The 17,651-nt window shown below is 30.7% G+C and overlaps 1 protein-coding gene across 24 annotated transcripts in view; it reads left to right on the forward strand.

The window, feature by feature from the left end:
• LOC139490834 (anoctamin-4-like) overlaps positions 1-17,651 on the forward strand; it is a 57,628-nt gene that overhangs the window by 22,180 nt on the left and 17,797 nt on the right. For all 24 annotated transcript variants that reach the window (XM_071277888.1, XM_071277878.1, XM_071277872.1 and 21 more), the window contains 7 exons: positions 2,092-2,256; positions 2,665-2,763; positions 6,396-6,538; positions 10,533-10,648; positions 14,024-14,079; positions 15,660-15,716; positions 16,762-16,826. In XM_071277888.1, the coding sequence (XP_071133989.1) occupies positions 2,092-2,256; positions 2,665-2,763; positions 6,396-6,538; positions 10,533-10,648; positions 14,024-14,079; positions 15,660-15,716; positions 16,762-16,826 (701 nt within the window). The remainder of the gene's footprint in view (positions 1-2,091; positions 2,257-2,664; positions 2,764-6,395; positions 6,539-10,532; positions 10,649-14,023; positions 14,080-15,659; positions 15,717-16,761; positions 16,827-17,651) is intronic.

The raw sequence follows: 17,651 nt of genomic DNA on the forward strand, positions 1-17,651 counted from the left end.
ACAAGAATCATCATTCTGAATACTACTTTTAATTGAATTCTGTTTATGACGAGCTAATACTTTTGTGCATTTGAAGCAAAATTTGAAAAACAAGTTTATATTATAAATAACTTAGATTTGCTTTAAAAAAAGATAGAACTAAAATACTGTCTATATTCATGATATTTGTGTTTAAAACACACCCATTTACCAACTTAATAAGAGGTCTATACTGTATTCCCATTAGTTGCTTTTAGATGTAAAATGTATTTACTGTGTTTCATTTAAGTTACATTGCAATAGGTTGTTCTTTTTACATATTTCTGCACTTACATCCAACATGCATAACATTATTGTATTACAAGATAGTTAAAATGCAAAAGTTTGCTCAGATCTCAGTTCATTACTTAGGTCACACAAAGTTAAAGTCATCTTGTACTCTTTCATTGTCACATTTTTCAGTAATGTGTGACCTGATTTATATGTTTTATGAGATCCATTCGTGTTATGGCCTCTGTATATATGTAAATAAATGAGTTCTGTAATATCTAAATAAGAGCACGATATATGTAATAATACTATGTTATCTTTAGGTCAAGATAGACATTTCTCATTAGAATCTTTGTAGAAAGGGCACCTGTTTTAAAAGGACTTATACTTTCTTTCTGTTCTATTTCCTGTTTCCACTCTGTACACCCATTTAATTACAGTCTTGATAAAAAAAATATTGTTAAATTACATTAAGTAGGTACCAGTAAATTGTTATGAATAACATTCTATTATTATATATGGCAAGCAATGTAGTAGAACATTTTGTATAGTCATTTTACCAAAACATTGAATATATTGAATACAAACTGAGATGGATTAATGGACTATCTGTGACATTCATTTTACTTCATACATACATGTACCTACCTATTTGATGGACCTACAATCATAAAATTCTAAGTTCATTGAAGCAGGCAGAGAGGCTTGTCTTACCTGCAGTGATTTTTTTTTTATGTGTTTCATATTTTACATCAATGAGACCGCAAACTAGTGACAAAAATAACCCCCAAAAAAACCTCTTGAGGGTAACATATAGTCTTCAACAATAGATAATTGTCTAAAATATGTCAAGCTCTAATGTATGAATATAAGGGGTACTTGACACTTTCCCACCAAAAGAAGTTTGTAGTTAGTCCACTAAAACATTGACACCCAGAGTGCTTCACATTTCATCAACAATGATTTTAAGTTCTGTGTAATGATTGAGTATAATGATAATAAGTAACCTATGATTGATAATTATATGACTATACTAATGGAGCAACAGCTTCACACACAAAATTAGTCAGCATGTTACAATATAAGCTTTACTCATTAGAAAAATTTCAATAGCTATAACAAGATTTTAGATCATCAAATCAAGTTCATTTCAAATTTTTGCAGGCAATTGATGCACATGCGCCTTATGTTGCTTTGTTTTCCTCCTCCAATGTATTTATACCCCCAAATAATTGTCTTATGTTGTTGCTCTGTAAATGTATCAATATTCAAGTTTGCATTATTTCATCTACATGTATTTGTTTGTGTCAGCCTAACTTAGTTATCTATTGTGATATATAATTCAATATAATGTGAATTCATCCGTACTCGTTGGTACCAATTTTCATAGATTTCATTGGAATTGAAGTACCATAATTTTAAATGCTCAATAATAAAGTTATGATGAAGTTTTCATATGGTTTTATGTTAGCTTACGAAATCTGACATCCATGTAAATTTTGTTTTTCTTCAATCCATGAAAATAATTGAATCCACCATAATAGTATAACTATGTCATTGTGATATCCTCAAAGGGTGAAATATATATCTATGTCAGAAGTTTACAGAGAAACAATACATTTTCTATCTATCTGATGCAATGTTTAAATTACTGTAGTAATTTCTCTGTAATGTTTGTTTTTTAAGACATATTTATTCATATTTTTGAGCATAAAGCGTCAAATAGATAATAGAAATTACAGAAATTAAGGTTTTATTCCTTTAACACAGCATGGAAAAATTGAAATAAAAGTTGAAAGTGATATGAAAAACTTTATTCTTATGAGACAATTTTGTTTGCAGGTTATAAATGAGATAGCTACACTATACTTTCGGGACAAGAAGAGTAAAATAGATTATGTCCTTGCTTATGAAGATGAACAAGATGAAAAAAAGAAGGAAAGACGGCAAACATTCCAAGACAACCTTACAGATGAAGGACTTATTCTTGAATTTGAAGAAAAAGAGGTGACTTTTCACATTTACATATGTACACATTTACACACACACACACTCACATGTTATAAAATTCTTAGGGGCCTTGGTGACTGAGTGGTCTAATTAGTCAAACTACAGTATCACTAGCCTGTCAGCACAGAGGTTGTGAGTTTGAATTTTACACAGGGCAGTGTTGGTGTAAGATTTTCAATAATTGAAAAAGATTCCTTTAAAAATATAAATAGATGGTTTTACTCATTGGTGATGAATTAAAGATTTGAATGGTTGTGGATGATCAAAGTTTTCTGTGAATCCTTGAATATATATACAGTGGCTTGTTGTCTTGTTTGTAAGTATAGCACATGTCCTAATTTTCATATAACTAATGTGTAACGTCTTGGGATGTTTTAGCAGTAATAGTTCTACTTATATTTACAGAATTCCATAAACAAGAAGACAAGTTTTGTGAAGGTCCATTGTCCATGGGAGCTTTTGGCTAAGTATGCTGAAATAACCAACATGAAGATGCCTTTATTGGTAATATATCTTATATAATCTTATATGTAAAATATTATATATCTTTTCAAAATATAATCTTATATGTAAAATATTATATATCTTTCCAAAATATAATCTTATATATAAAATATTTTATATCTTTCCAAAATATAATCTTATATGTAAAATATTATATATCTTTCCAAAATATTATCTTCCATGTAAAATATTATAATATATCTTTCCAAAATATAATCATATATGTAAAATATTATATATCTTTCCAAAATATTATCTTCCATGTAAAATATTATAATATATCTTTCCAAAATATAATCATATATGTAAAATATTATATATCTTTCTAAAAATTATCTTATATGTGAAATTTTATATATCTTTCCAAAATTATTCCCTTATAGTTACTGATTTTTTTGGTTAATGTTTTCATTCAGAAAAAACAAACAAAAAGACTAACACATGAATGTTGTATCATAAAGTTAATTCTTGTTGTGATTTGAATGTTCCATGCCTGTAGTTTTAACAGTTACATAAGTTTTGATTTTGACAGGTTTGACAATTTTTAAATAAACAAAATCTCATGAAACAATTTAAGTCTGATGTGTTATAAGATTTTTGTTCCAATAATGAGAATCATTCTAGTTTGTTTTTCCTTATGAATAGGATCCATACAGTATGGTAGGTCTTTTTCATAAGTTTAATTACGGTGTATGAGGATAAGTAAATTTCTTTATAATTGAAAATGCTCTCTCACAGTCTGAATTGATATTTTGCTGAACTAAAATAGCTTTATTTAGCTATAATAATGTTTTTTTGCCATCGAAAATGTCATCTATCATCCCTGCTATTGCTACTAACAAACTATACATGTTGCGATTGCCTTGTCAAAACTGGGTAGTTCATCAGAAGACAGCTAGTAGTATGAGAACTGATCCAACAGTTCCGTGATATTTCCATCCCCTCTGGGCTGTCGAAGTCTGTTGGCTAGATTTGAAACTGAAAAAGAAAAATATTTTAAAATTTGGTTATCATTGAACATGTTAAATACTTCATCAAATAGCTACATTGAAGTTTTTCTCTTACGTGTATTTTTATGATTAAACATGGGTCACAATGTGTTACTTGTCCCTCGATCTTTAAACTCAAACTCCCAAGTATAATTCATTAATCTTGAATCTTGGTACGTACATATTGTTTTCGCATAGCAATCAACTCTTTAGATGAAGGTACATGTCCTGAACACGACCTCTTTATGTGGACATTTCCCCTAAGTGACTTTGACAGAAAAATAGTCACAAAATTGTAAAAACTAATCACAAACGACTTACCTAAAGGGCTTTTTACTGTGCATCCATATAGCAAAATAAAAAATGGCCACCAAACAATTACTTCAAATTTTCAGTGTTAACCGTCTTACAATGAAGATACCTTAGAATAGCGATATCACTAATGACCAAAAAATCCAAAAAACAAAAAAGCGTGTAATTGCGATTAAAATTGGTGAAAAGCGTGTGCATGCCATGTGACAAATTCCTGCTTGTAACCATTCAAAAAAGTGTGTTTTACACACAAATATTATGTCACTTGGCAATTATGGCGGACATCTTAACTATTATATCTACAGTTGATAAATTAGATACATTGACTTTAAACATAACATGTCTTTCAGAACATTCAATCTACATTGTATTTGTGTTTCCATTTACCATTGTATGTGTGGGTTGACATACATGTATTATTAGTAATTTATTAAGCTTAGTAATATTGGTCATATTCTTTAATTTCTCATTATTTTACAGTTACCAGGAATTGTAAGAGCTTTGGTAGTCAAACTAAACTTTGAATGGTACCCAGTAGTCTTAAATCACATACACAATAACACAGTCTGAAAGACGTCATGACTGAAACCCAACTCCTTTCTTTTCTATTTCATTACACATAATCTACACATCCATTTCTGTTACCTTTTTTGTACTGTTTTCATCTTGCATGGTACTCATCTAGCTATGCAACTCTTTTGACCTGTCAGAAATTATCATAAGAATCATAAGAGTTCTGGTTCCACAGCTCAAAACTCATCATGAGTCACTTCTCAATCTACATTTCATACTACTCTTAGGTACACACCACTTACTTAGATATATTGGCCATATGGTTCTGTGTTCAAACCCAGGATGTGGCAAATGTGTGTTTGACTCAGATCATAACTGAGAGGCTTACCAGTTTAACTGCTAAAAGGCAGTTTTCACAGGAAAATTTCATGCTTAAGAAATGGCGGCCTTGTTACAGGCAAAGTCATTGAAAGTAAAACAACAACAAACTAACACAGAAGTCATGTTTTGAATTTTTATGACCCAGCAACAAAGTTGTCGATGCCATATAGTTTTACCCTTGTCCGTAATTCGGTATTTCTGTAATTCTGAAAGTCCGTCATTCGGTCATTCCGTAATTCTGTAAATCTAAAATTCCATAATTTCCAAATTCTGTCATTCAACAACAAACCATTATACTGAGTTTTTTTCTAAACGCCTTCAGATATTGGGCTGATTTTTGGTATGTGAGTTAACCATGATGAGTACAGATCAAGTTTAAGTTTTTTCCGCTCCGTTAATTTTTGCCGAAATTACGGGCTTTGGAAACTGATAAATTGTTGAAAAACACAGTTATACAGAGTTTTTTTCTAAACGCTCTTAGATATTGGGATGATTGCCAAAATTACGGGCTATGGACTTTGATAAATTGTTGAAAATCACAGTTATGCAGACTTTTTTTCTAAACGCTTTCAGATATTGGGCTGATTTTTGGAATGTGAGTTACTCATGATAAGTTACAGATCAAGTTTTAGTTTCCTTCTGCTCTGCTAATTTTTGCCGAAATTACGGGCTTTGGACTTTGATAAATTGTTGAAAATCACAGTTATACAGACTTTTTTTCTAAACGCCGTCAGATATTGGGGCCACTAATTTTGCCAAAATTAAGGCTTTACAACTTTGAAAATTGTTAAAAATCACAGTTATACAGACTTTTTTTACTATACACATCCAGATTTTGAGCTGATTTTTGATATGTGAGACTACCATCATGTTTGTGTCCACATGTGTTATTGAAATTGCAGATTTTTCAACTTTTTGAGAAGGTGCCATTTGTGTCGCTTTGACACATCTAGTTTATTCTAATTTAAATGAATTCACATACATATTATTAAATGGTCTATAACAGATTTATCAAAGAAATTTATCTTCTGGGCTACAACAAAAAGAAACGATTTGTGCTGTAGCTTTGTGGTACCATAGAGTTTGAAATTTGAGTTTGAATTGATAGGGGAGGTAGAGATTTTAATATGTGTGAAAACCTGACCCACAATTATTTATCATGTACTTACTATGGAAAAAAAATGCTATTCCATATCACAGGCAACTCAAATGATGGAGAAAAATAACAAAAGGCTATGCATTTTTAAACGAAAATAATTTATATTTTTCCACTCTCTTTTACAGCACATTAAAGAAATGAATTTACATATGCTTTGAAGGTCTTGCAGTGACCTATAGTTGTTGATTTCTGTGTCATTTGGTCTCTGTGGAGGGTTGTCTAATACCACATCTTCTTTTTTTATATTTGAATGACTGGAAAATGTTCCTCTTTTACAGGAGAATGATATGGATGAAGAATTAACAGGATTTGTGGAGCATTGTTTCTCCTATTTACCATCTCCATTTGAGCTGAGTAAAGACATTATACAGGATGAACCTAACTACTTCACAGCTCCTTTCAACAGAGACCGAGTTGACCAGTAAGTACTCTGTGCTTTTATTTGTTTCTTCAATATATGAACATTTTTTTCACAACCTTGTCACATATTTGTTCTTAGCACTACATTTACATTTCTCATATTTAATTTTTCCAAGCTTATCTTTAGACACATATCATACTCAAACAAGAAATAAAAAAACTAAGACTTTCAATTAGTATTAATTTGATCAAGCTATTTGCTTTCAAATTCATTTATGGGACCTTTAGGCAAAAATTTATGTAGAGTATAAATAAGTTAGAAAGCAGGTAATTTTCCCCCAATGTACTGATTGAAAGCTTGATTTTACTTCTTTACGTTGCTCTCAATTGACTTGGAACCAGGATGTCCCATGACAGAGTAAGTAACCTGTCAAAAAAATATAAAATTCAAAGTCAAAAGTCAGCAATATGAAAATAGTCTATTGAAACTTTAGATTTAAGACGACTGAATTATACTTCTATGATATTACTATTTTAGTTATTGTAGACACTTTTAAATTCTCTTACACATGTTGATTTTTCTGTGCTCTATGATCACACTTGAACACCACTCATGTTTATAAATATTTGTTTTAGCAATGATGTTTTCATACAATCATCTAACACTTTACTGTTTGTATTTTTCCTATTATTTACTGTATTGTTCATCCTGATTGGACAGAGGGCTGTAAGCTTTTTTTGCTTTTTATATGTAAAATTAGCATGCTATGCATTCAATAGAATATTTAATGGATTAGTATTCTGTAAATTCAGAAATTATTTAGAGGTTTTTATTAATGCAAATAATGTGACTGAGAGGGTATTGCAATAGTCAGAACGTGCATTGTTATTTCTAATACAAATCCCTGTTTGCAGATTTTCTTGAAATTGCAATAATTAATCTCAGATTATTGTTCATTCTTCAAATTTTGTAGTAATAAATGCATGCAATAATTTCAGAATTTGCAGTATATGTTATGTATTGCAAGACGAAAGGATAATTAAAACTTAGACATATTCAAACAAATAATAACGTTTGATTAAAAACCATTGCACCTATAGAGTAAACTTTATAAGAATGGATCCCTCTAACCCAGCCCAATTAAAATAGGATATATAAACCTAGATATATGCACTTGTTTATACCTGATAAATTATGAGAATGAGTGCTGATGAAAGACCTTGTCCTGTACACTTCTGTTTCATTATATAAATTAACATCCTCATATTTAAGTTATAAGCAGAATATTATCTTATTGCACTCCAATAACAGCATGTATCAGTTTGTGACTAATTTAAAACTGACCTGGCCCAGTGTCCAGTGTGAACTTTTGTAATCACTTGTCTTCAGTGGTTGTCCGCAAAACAAGTTAGATAGGTATAAACAGTTGATATACAGAAAAAGTTTTCAGACCTACAAGATCATTTAAAAAAAACATCGGTTATAAGTAAAATCTTGTCTACAATGTTCCAGAAACGGTGTTGGAAAATATGCACATAAATACAAGTGAGTGTCAGAGGCTCTTTAAAGCCTATAGTTTTTATATTGTTCTTTTTTTATGGTTAGTTTTCAGTGTCCTGTACATTGCTCATAACATTGTTTTCATGGCAGAAGTAATACTTTGGTATATTATTAACATACTTGGTTTTCTTTTCTATCTTAGTATCTGAATTTCTTTTTATCTGGAAATTTGACAGGCTTGTCCATTTGTCATGCTCTATTGAATACTAAGTTTTTACTATGTATTCAATGATAAGAGCTTTCTGCAGACACAAAAGTTATCAATAAGGCATATATTAATTTTGTTCAGATCTGGAAGTCGTCCTGGGAAGACCAATCTCTTTTAAGATTTTTTAGGGTCAAATTATTTACAAAATACTTGTTTGATACAATGTGAACCACCCAAACTACCTGACATGTTTTACAGCTGATTTCATTGAGTGTGTAGGTAAAGGTAATATGTGTGGTAATCTTGCTTGCTAGGTATTTATTAGGTAAGGTATACTACCCTCCTTTTGAAGTAGCGTAGTCCTTCAGACAGATAGATTGGTTATCTGTCTGACTTGTCTACTCTTAAAGGAGGGTAGTTTACCTAACCTTACAATACACCTTATCGCTATTTGTCCGTCATTACTGGATATCACACAGGTTCCCGTAAATTTTTGACGTCACAAAACAAAATATCTGACGCCACAATGGAAAAGTGATTGTTGTATGTGTCAAAAGTTCAAGCGGCCGGTTCAGACGGGATTAGCGATAAGGTGTATGACTTCACAGTTCAGCTAGCAAGCAAGCTAACTAAAGATATTACCTTTACCTACACACTCAATGCAATCAGCTGTAAATTCATTAGCAAGAAAGGCACTCATACCACATCTTCTTATATCTCTGTAGATGTTTACTGATCTTTTTAATGAGTCATTGCCTGATTCCTGAGTTTACTCTAAAACTATATTGATAAGCATTCCTTCCAGTAAATAATATGTATGTGTTGGGATTTTTCAGGTTAGCTATTCATTTAGTCCTTTTCGTTGTGATTTGCATACCAAATTTGGCTTATATATACACACAGTCATTTGGACTCTTACAAAATTATTATCTCATATAGGAATAAATTATTGATAACTGCATGTGTATAAAACTTACTGTTCTTTACCTCTCAGTACTACCATTAACCTGAAGCTCTCTTTAATGAAAAAAATCCTATGTTTTAAATGATTGTAAGTTATAATGAAATTTCCACAACTTGAAATTATTTTACTTCTAAGAACTTTTGTGGAAGAAGTTATATAATCCTTTGTTTTAAAGGAAAGTGATGAACATCGAATTAAACTCAAGAGTCATTCAAAGATATATCAAAAACAAAAACTAGTTAAAAAAAAATTATACAGGGAGTCTGATTTACAGTTGATTGTTATAACAGAGTTGCATGAATGTCAAGTTATTTTTAAAAATATTCAGTTCACCAGATATTAGAATTATGCACATTTATTGATGTCAGCTAAATGCTACATGTTTCTGTGATGTGAATGAGTAGATTTGAATGGTAGGCTGTCAGAATGTTTGAAATCTGGAATTTATTGCTAATGTTGTGATTCAATAGAAAAAGATGTGTTAGCTGAACGTCAGTTAAAATGCTAGAACTGGTATTGCAGGTTATCAGCAATTTGTACATTTTACCTTTGATTTTTATTTAGAATAGGGACAGGACATGATACTCTAAAATATTAGGCAGTGGCATCGTTTAACAATGCATCATTCATCTAAAGGAACAGCTATCACTATATTTTGCATGTGTTATTGTTAACAACTTTATTTAATTTCATGTTCTGTACCAAGGGTCACGCAAGAAACATATTTTAAAGACAAATTGCTGATAAAAAGAATAATGATGTTTCATATTTTCATACCTACTTCATCAGCTTGGATATGAGTCTACCTTAGCAGGCTTGATTGATATTTTTTTAATTTCTGATAAAGTCAGCATCAAAATTAAAATGGCCATAATAATTTTACAATTTCTTTTTGTTTTGTTATAAATGCATGGTAAATACCATTGTTGATTCATTATCATTCATGTTATTCTTATATTTTCAATTCATTGTTTGATCCTTCATGTATCTGATCAAGAGATTTAAATACTTAGAAATCAATAAATTGCTTTTGTAAAAATCCTGAAAATCATTTTTCATGGTCATTCAATCATTCGTCAAATTCATTTAAATGTATAAAATGGAGAGTTGTTTCATGGGCACTCATACCACATCTTCTTTTTATCTATATATATAAATTAATCTATTTGTAGCTTCAAATTTTTTATGATTTAATTTGTTCACGCTGTTTAACAGTAAGAGAGTACAAATTGCTATACATATCTTAAAGCTTATATTGATAGAATTTATTATTCCATATGATCAAAACAATAGAAGCATCTTTGCTGAGAATTGAAATTATTCATGTGACTTCTTTTGCTGAATACTCAGAATTATAATATAAGATTTCTTAACTTTTGCAGATTTATAATAAAGGACAAGGATACATTCTTTACCAATGCCCAGAGAAGTAGAATTGTTTATGAGATTTTAGCCAGAACATGGTTTGAACATGACAAGAAAGGCAAAAAGAGAATTGGTAGGTTTTCTTATAGTTGCAAGATCAATGAAAAATATATCCAAAGTTTATCTACTTACAGATCAAGTTTAACTTTTGTTCCGCTCTGCTAATTTTTACCGAAATTATGGGCTTTGGACTTTGATAAATTGTTGAATTTTTTTTATAAACGCTTTCAGATATTGGGCTGATTTTTGGCATGTTAGTTAACCAAGATGAGTTACAGATCAAGTTTAAAAATTGAGCTCATTTTTGATATGTTAGACTAACGTCATGTTTGTGTCCACATGTGTCATTGAAATTGCAGATTTTTCAACTTTTTGAGACGGGGCAATTCGTGTCGCTTTGACACATCTAGTTATTTATTGTTTTGTGTATTATTTTATAATTAGGCCAATTAAAATTAATTGATAGATTTTCATCCCCGCCCGCCCCGATTTTTTTTATTTTTGAAAAAATTACGATTTCCGGATTTTGTTCATTTCCGTTACCGGTTACCGTCGATAATTTCGTTTCATGTAAAACTTTCTGTTTCAAATGCAGGTAAATTTCGGTTTTCGTATTTCTTAGAGTATTCTTACTGAATAATTAAGTCGATATATTCTGCTGATCTATGATGACAACATCATTTACCGAGAATATAGATTGATTACGAGAAGGGCGTGAAATATTTGGGTTACGAGTATTACGCTGTGTCCAAGAATGTAAATCGCCGTATGTCACAAATGACACAAATGTTTGTGAGTAAACGAGTAGAACACCTTGGATTTATTTTATTTATACAATGACTTTGTGTCAAGAAATTTGGACTGTGAATGGAACCCCAAAGCGTAAGAATCGTGGAACACATTTGACTGGAATAAAGAAATTGACACAAAGGGGACTTTTTAGATTGCTGACCGTATACATGGTATATTGAGTTCAGAAAATCGACAAACATACGCATTTTTAATTTATTAATTTATAGCAAGCTCTTAGATTTAGATTTAGCCATGCCTTTCGTGTTTTGTAGAAAAACAGCAAACATCCTCTGTCCCAATACCCTTGATAGAGTCATTAAACAACTTTATGTTCTATATTGTAATTATATTTGCATCTTGCATATTAAGGACCAACCCTATTATTTCAACACTGTTTGAGTTTTCATTTTATTCTGTACTTATCGTACTCCTGTTGCATACCAAAGCATTTGCTTCATTTTATTAGGACAACAATTAGAAAGCAAAATACATTTGATGTAGGTATAGTCCAACTGAAGAGAGCATTTCTCCACATTTCTGCTGTTAACTATAAAATAGGTTTCAAAAGCGGCAATTACATGTAGAACAGTGGTTGACAATCAGAGATATATATTAACGAATTTAAAAAAGCGGCACCTGTATATGGAGTATATGTGTCTCAATTGATACGTTACTCTAGGGATAGCTCAAAGTACACGAGGACTACTGCTTTCTCAAAAGATGCTAAGACAGGACTACGAATCAATCAAATTTAGGTCATCACTCAAGCAATTTTATGGTCGCCATCATGAGCTGGTTGGCCATTATGACAAAAGTGTGTCAGAAATCATATCTTAGTGATATTCTTCCCCAGTCATAACAACCTTCCATCATTTCCGAACTGAACAAAGAAATAACATGACGGGTGCCGTATACGATGCAGGAAATGCTTACCCTTCGGGAGCACTTGATTTCACTCTTGGTTTTTAGTGGAGTTCGTGTTGTTTCTTACTTATTATTTGTAACTGTTGATGTAAATGTCTTTTTGTTTTATGAGTCTTTGGTTACTCCTTGGTTTTGATTGTTATTGTCTTATACACAATACCTTATGGATGTATTTACATGATATAAGCTTATTATTACACTTGCATATATGAATAACACGTGACAAGGTTTCATATGAAATAAAATTTAAAAAATAAAATCCTCCCACCCGCCCCATTTTTTCAAAAATTTGGATGAAAATCTACTAATTAATTTTAGTTGGCCTTATGCAATTATATGTAGAAGAGGAATTTGAAGGGCACATTGTATATTATAAAATGATAAATTTAGGCTACTTTGAATTTATGTTTGTTTATCGTCACTTGTAACTTTATTGTGAAAAATATTTAGGTATAGATTGTTTAGGTAAATACAGTTGAAATATTATTTTTTTTTGTTTTTCCATTCTCAGCATGTCATTATAAAGGACAACTTTTTGGCCAAATAAATTAAAGCGGGGGTCTCTACCACTCTAATGAGTAGCAGTATGGAATGGTATTTGGTATGCAGTTGTATAAGCATTAGTCTTTTCCTTGGCGATTACTTGGCCCCACCTCCACAGGTCTATTTACTTGACGCAATATTTGATATGCAAATGTATTAGCTTTGACACATCTTATTTCCAGCCCCTTTCTTGCATAATATTCATTTTCAACATTTGCATTATACAATGAAAATTGCAAAACATGAGATTTCCTGTGCCAACATTTTATTTGAATAAAACACTGGTTTGTGACACAAGTTGACAAATGAAAAAAAAATTATTGAAAGAGATGATGTATTCGTTTTATTCTATTTGACCTATATGTCATTTTTAATTGTATAGAAAATTTGTACGATGCATCTTTTCACATATTAAATGATGGGATAATGCCATTATTATATTAAAATGTGTAGTGATGATCCTAAATATACATCACTCAGAGTACTTGCATCTTATATAGTTATACTGTTATAAGAAAGAAACACATATGTACCATATTACTTCAAATTTCTCCTTCTCTATTTTATAATTTAATACAGAATCGAAGATATCTTCACTATTTTCCCCTTTGTTTATTTCGATGCATTGTGCATTTCTAATCTGTTTGTATTGCATACTTTCAAACTTTGTGTATCATTTTCTCTTTGATACACTAGAACTCTCAGAAAAATTATATGTATTTTTAAATTATAAGGAGAGCTCAGAAGGCACTTTAAGTGAATAATGATTTAATCATAGTTGGGAGTTGTTTTCATGCAACAAATTGGTCTTAGAAAAAGGCATTTTTGACATGAATAAAGAGTGCCTTCATACACAATTGCATTTAATTCTCAAAAAGATCTGAAAAATGACTCTGAAAAAAATATTGAGGATTGTTATTATTAGTGTTTATGATTGTTATTTTAAAGCACCAGTAGCTGTTATTGTGTCTGGTAATGAAAGCAGATTTCATATTTCAATTTCAAAAGAAAGACAACAGGCAGGAACTATAATAGAATATATTTCAATTAGCTGGTTCTAATATATGATCTCCAAAGTCTGCATTTAGCTTTGCAGAACTTTTGTTGGTTTGAATATCCTTATCATATCTTTTATAAGCAGGATCTAAGAAAGCTACAGCTTTTATAACATTTATTATTATACTTTTAGGAGTGTCAAATATGGTGAATAATGGATCGTACACAGCAGCCTTCCCTCTCCATGATGTAAGTAGATCATATCAATACATTATATAAGTTGGTAAAAAAATGTAGACAGAAATTTGGGACTAACTCAATAAAACCAGCTTCTTTATGAAATGACTGTTGTCACTTATTACAGCTCTTTAATTTGATTCTATTTTGTCAAAATTACCAAACTCCTATAATTTAAAGAAATAGTAAATGGTGTTTCTGGAATTAGTTAATGATATAAATATATCTCCTTGTACAGATATATTTTAAACGATTTCTGATAATATTGTTTCTATACTCAATCACATCTGGTTATAGTATTGTTTGTCCAATAATTTGAAGTGAGATGAAATGTCTGTACAAGTAAGAGAAAGGGGACACAAATATTCAAAAATTAAATTATTTTGATAATAGTACTGTAAATTCAGAAATTATTGCGGTGTTTTTATTATTGCGAAAAAATGCGACAGAGTTATAATCGCAATAATTTAAACTTGCATTTTGAAATTTTTTATATGAATTAAACTAGATTTTTCTCAGTATCGCAAAAATTAAAATCGCATTTTAATCTAAAATGTCAAAATCGCAATAATAAATACATGCAATATTTTTCTGAATTTACAGTATACATTTGTACTGAATCAAGGCAGGTGTTCAGTCTCCTGATTTCCTACATACATACAAACTTTAGAAATCTTGAGACTTGTTCATCAGTGTTAATATTTCTCCCTAAAGAAGTGGTTAATTTATTTAGAAGTCCATATGGGTAGAAATTTGATTAAATTGTATGTCTTAGATCCTGTTTTTTCCATTATAATATTATCTGTCTTGTACTGATAACAAATGGGAAAATAAGATGTAGTTATGAGACTTTAAGAGTTAATTATTTGAATTAAAATGTACCTGAAGAAAATAGATGTAAAAATACTGTCATGTGTTAACCATCCCTTTTTCAAATATCCTTTTAAAATTACAATAATTATCTTTGACAGACTTTTAGCCTCTCCATCCATCAATTCTACCATTTACTGTAACTATGCTTGTGAAAATAAAATATTGTAGGACCTTCTATAAAAGTATTCTTGACATATGTTATAATGTATTACACGATAAAGCTGCTTAGGTCAACACTCATATCATAAGAACCCAGTGTCTCGCCTACTTAATGAAGCTAATAAATGTTTTAGGAACTTTAACTGCAGATTGTAGAAGTCCATTTATAAGTAATATACAGAAAAATAGGAAATATATTTTTACAAAATTTATTTCTGGATACTATCTTATGATCTTAAACAAGCTTCTGTCCAAGTTTGGTAGAAATCCAGGATAGTTTTAAGAAAGTTTTTAAAATTTCAAAAACTAGAGTGTATCTGTGTGGATGCCACCGACGTAATGTAGGGTCGCTAAGTCTTGCTTTTTCAACAAAAGTTGAGGGCTTGACAAAAAGGAGACCACCGGTCTACTTTTGTCAACGCTAGACACTTGGCATAATTATCACATTGCATTTTCACCAAACTGTCTGAAAAGTATTGGAGGCGTATCAAAATTATACTTCCCACAGAATACACTTGTGAGATTCCTGTACCAACTAACCATTGTATATTTGTTTTCAGGGTAGATACCTCAGTGAACATTCTATCCTGGCCAGTGGTAAAGATAATGATAGACATGTACGTATATTTTCTAGTCTCTTTACTTTAGTTACAGCTTCTCTAATTTCATGAACTACATGTTGTATGCTATAAATGTAAATGTTTTGCCATATATATGTCACATGATTATAAATTTCGATGAGTTTAAAAAAAAACTAAAGTGCAATTATTAGTTGAGTTGTAAGAAGTTTACAGAGAAGTTTGTATTATTCAGTTTTACAAAACAGCAGTTAAAATCAGTTTTGTTTTTATTCTTGTTTCATTTATGGAATACGCCTGTATCTTAAAAAAAACAATGTGGTATGATTGCCAATGAGACAACTCTCTACAAGGGACCAAATGATACAGAAATTAACCACTATAGGTCACTGTCCAGCCTTCAACAATGTGCAAAGCCCATACCAAATAGTCTGCTATAAAAAGCCTGAAATGTCAAATGTAAAACAATTCAAACAAGGAAAAAAAGCCTAATTTATGTACAAACAAGAATGTGTCCAAAGTACACAGATGCCCCACTCGCACTATCATTTTCCATGTTCAATAGACTGTGAAATTGGGTAAAATTTCTAATTTGGCATTAAAATTAGAAAGATCATACCATAGGGAACATGTGTACTAAGTTTCAAGTTGATTGTACTTCAACTTCATCAAAAACTACTTTGACCAAAAACTTTTAACCAGAAACTTGCACTTTCATTTTCTATGTTCAGTGGACCGTGTAATTGGGGTGAAAAGTCTAATTTGGCATTAAAATTAGAAAGATCATATCATAAGGAACATGTGTACTAAGTTTCAAGTTGATTGGTCTTCAGCTTCATCAAAAACTACCTTGACCAAAAACTTTAATCTGAAGCGGGACAGACGGACTGACGAACGAACAGACGGACGAACCAACGAACAGACGGACGAACAAACGAACAGACGGACAAAGGGACCCACAGACCAGAAAACATAATGCCCCTCTACTATCGTAGGTGGGGCATAAAAATGAATGAAAAACAAATATTATGTATGGTTGTATGATTCTGTTATCATATATGTACAAAATAAATTATCATTGCAGCTGCTGTATGAAACGTGGGCCAAGCCAGGAGTATGGTACAAATATCAGCCTCTAGATCATGTCAGGTAATTATTATGAAGTAAAAGGATTATATTGATTAGTTTGATAAGGTAAGATGTTAAAAGGATTAAAATCACAGTCAAGAATATGTACGTAAAACCTGTTAGTAAATAAGTATTCTGTAATGAATACCTTATAAGCCTGAGAACACAGTTATTTCGTAGTGCATTTCTTTTAGACAATAAATTCAAATTAAAAAATTGCACCTGCTCTATCTCAAAAAGATTTTTACAGTGTAGTGAAGTACTAGTTGGACAAATAATATCAAAATTATAGAAACTTCTACCAGCTCTTAATATAGACAGTTCTGTGTTAAGGGGGTCTAAAATTCAGTTTGACAGCTTCAGACGTAATAAAATTTGACCTTTTTGAACTAGACCAAATCACTACTTAACATAAAGATTCAGCACCCAAATTATTTTAACATGTAATTTCATCCCCCTACTTAATATTTCATGCATTAAATATCAAGAAATAAATTGGGAAAGTGTATCAAATTAAAAATCCAAGTTATACACTGTTTACATTAGGGACTATATTCGTAGACAATGAAAACCATAGGACGATAACTGTGTCCTTGTACCATAACATTGTTCTTTAATTAATGACCCTAGAGCAGCCTATTATTTAAAGATTTTAAAGCAGGAAATTTTTTTTCAACCTTTGAATGAATTTTACTAATTTTGTACAGAGGTTTCCTGGTAATGAAAAAAAATGATTTTGTTTTTTATCTTACTGAAAAATCAACTTAGTTTCTTGGCAATTATCATTTCACATTTACACTGAGAACAGCATAGTTATACAAGACATGTTGAACACATAACTTTTAT

Source organism: Mytilus edulis, chromosome 10 (genome assembly GCF_963676685.1).
Source record: "Mytilus edulis chromosome 10, xbMytEdul2.2, whole genome shotgun sequence".
Lineage (NCBI taxonomy): Eukaryota > Metazoa > Mollusca > Bivalvia > Mytilida > Mytilidae > Mytilus > Mytilus edulis.